This window comes from Myodes glareolus, chromosome X, assembly GCF_982192425.1.
Source record: "Myodes glareolus chromosome X, mMyoGla1.1, whole genome shotgun sequence".
Taxonomy (NCBI): Eukaryota; Metazoa; Chordata; class Mammalia; order Rodentia; family Cricetidae; genus Myodes; species Myodes glareolus.
This window is the reverse complement of record NC_142053.1, coordinates 126,365,354-126,366,913: the sequence shown is the minus strand read 5'-3', so window position 1 is coordinate 126,366,913 and position 1,560 is coordinate 126,365,354. Positions and strand designations below refer to the sequence as shown.

The 1,560-nt window shown below is 43.8% G+C and overlaps 1 protein-coding gene across 1 annotated transcript; it reads right to left on the bottom strand.

The window, feature by feature from the left end:
- Positions 1-506: 506 nt before the first annotated feature.
- LOC125405202 (small ribosomal subunit protein eS26) lies at positions 507-943 on the bottom strand. Its single transcript, XM_048441568.3, has one exon. It carries the CDS (start codon positions 923-925, stop codon positions 578-580), a length of 348 nt encoding a protein of 115 aa, XP_048297525.1. The 5' UTR covers positions 926-943; the 3' UTR covers positions 507-577.
- Positions 944-1,560: the final 617 nt, after the last annotated feature.

Genomic DNA, 1,560 nt, shown 5'->3' with positions numbered 1-1,560 from the left:
CTTGGTAGTGGGAGGGGCCAAGTGCAATAATTTATCCTTGACTATAGAAGGAATATTTCTGCATGCCCCACACCACTGGACTCCTAAGAATTTCACTGAGATAGAAGGCCCTTGAATTTTGGTTGGATTTATTTCCCATCCTCTAATAGGCATATATGTTACCAATGAATTCAAAGTGATGGCTACCTCCTGCTCATGTGATCCAATCAGCATAATGTCAATATAGTGTACCATTGTGGTATTTTGTGGACAGTAAAGATCTAAGTTATGACACAGGGCTGGCTATATCTTTGAGATAAAATTAAAAGCATCCTGTTGGCCTTGCCAACTGAAAGCAAATTGCTTCTGGTGGACCTTATAGACAGATACTGAGAAAAAGGCATTTTCTAGATCAATAGCTACATACCATATACCAGAAAATATGTTAGTCTGCTCAAGTAAGGATACCACATCTGGTAGAGCAGCTACAACTGGAGTCACTACTTGATTGAGGCTTTTTTTTTGGATTTTTTTTTTTTAATGTATAAGTTCCATTTTATTTTTCCAAGGTGTTCTCTTCTATCTTTATGAAGCCACGTTACATGGGCTTTGGTGGAGGTCGTGGGGCAGCACCAGCAGGTCTAAATCGTGGTGGGGGCGTTCGGTCCTTCCGAGCTTCCCGAGATCGATTCCTGACTACCTTGCTATGGATAGCACAGCTCACGCAGTAATGCAGCTTGACATAGAGTTTGGGGAGCACGTAAGCGTCAAAGACACTTGCTTCGGATATGTCCCTGACGGCGGCGGCCTCTACGATGTTCCGAATGACGAACTTCTTAATGGCCTTGTCCTTAGGCACGCAGCGGGCGCAGTTAGTGCAGCGAATTGGCTGCACATGGCCGCGGCCCTTTTTGGCACGGCCGTTGTTTCTCCTTTTTTTGGTCATCTTGGAGCCAAGTCCCGAAAGAGCTTTTTTGGATTTTTGAGACAGGATTTCTCTGTACCTTTGGAGCCTGTCCTGGAATTAGCTCTTTTAGACCAGGCTGGCCTCAAACTCACAGAGATTCGCATGCCTCTGCCTCCCGAGTGCTGGGATTAAAGGCATGCACCACCACCACCCGGCTTGATTGAATTTTGATAGTCAACTGTTATTCTCCATGATCCATCTCTCTTCTGCACTGGCCAGATAGGAGTTAAAGGAAAATTTCTGCAATCCTTCCAGGTATGTGATACTGTATTTGATTCACTGTTTTTCCTGGCAGAGACAACTCTTAAGGCTTCTGTTTAGACTTTCCAACCATTATAGTCCTCACTCCACAGGACTGCCAACTTCTAAGTATATTTATCCCAATTATACATTCTGGAACTAGGGAAATAACCACAGGATAAGTTCAGGGACTAACTGAACCTACTGTGAGTCAAACTTCAGCCAAATCTCTATTAATCCCCTGACCTCCATAATCCCCTACTTTAACTGGAAGATCACAATGCTTTTTAGGGTCTTCTGGAATCAGTGTCAATTCAGAACCAGTATCCAACAGATCCTGGAAAGTCTGATTGTTTCCTTACCCCCACTGTATA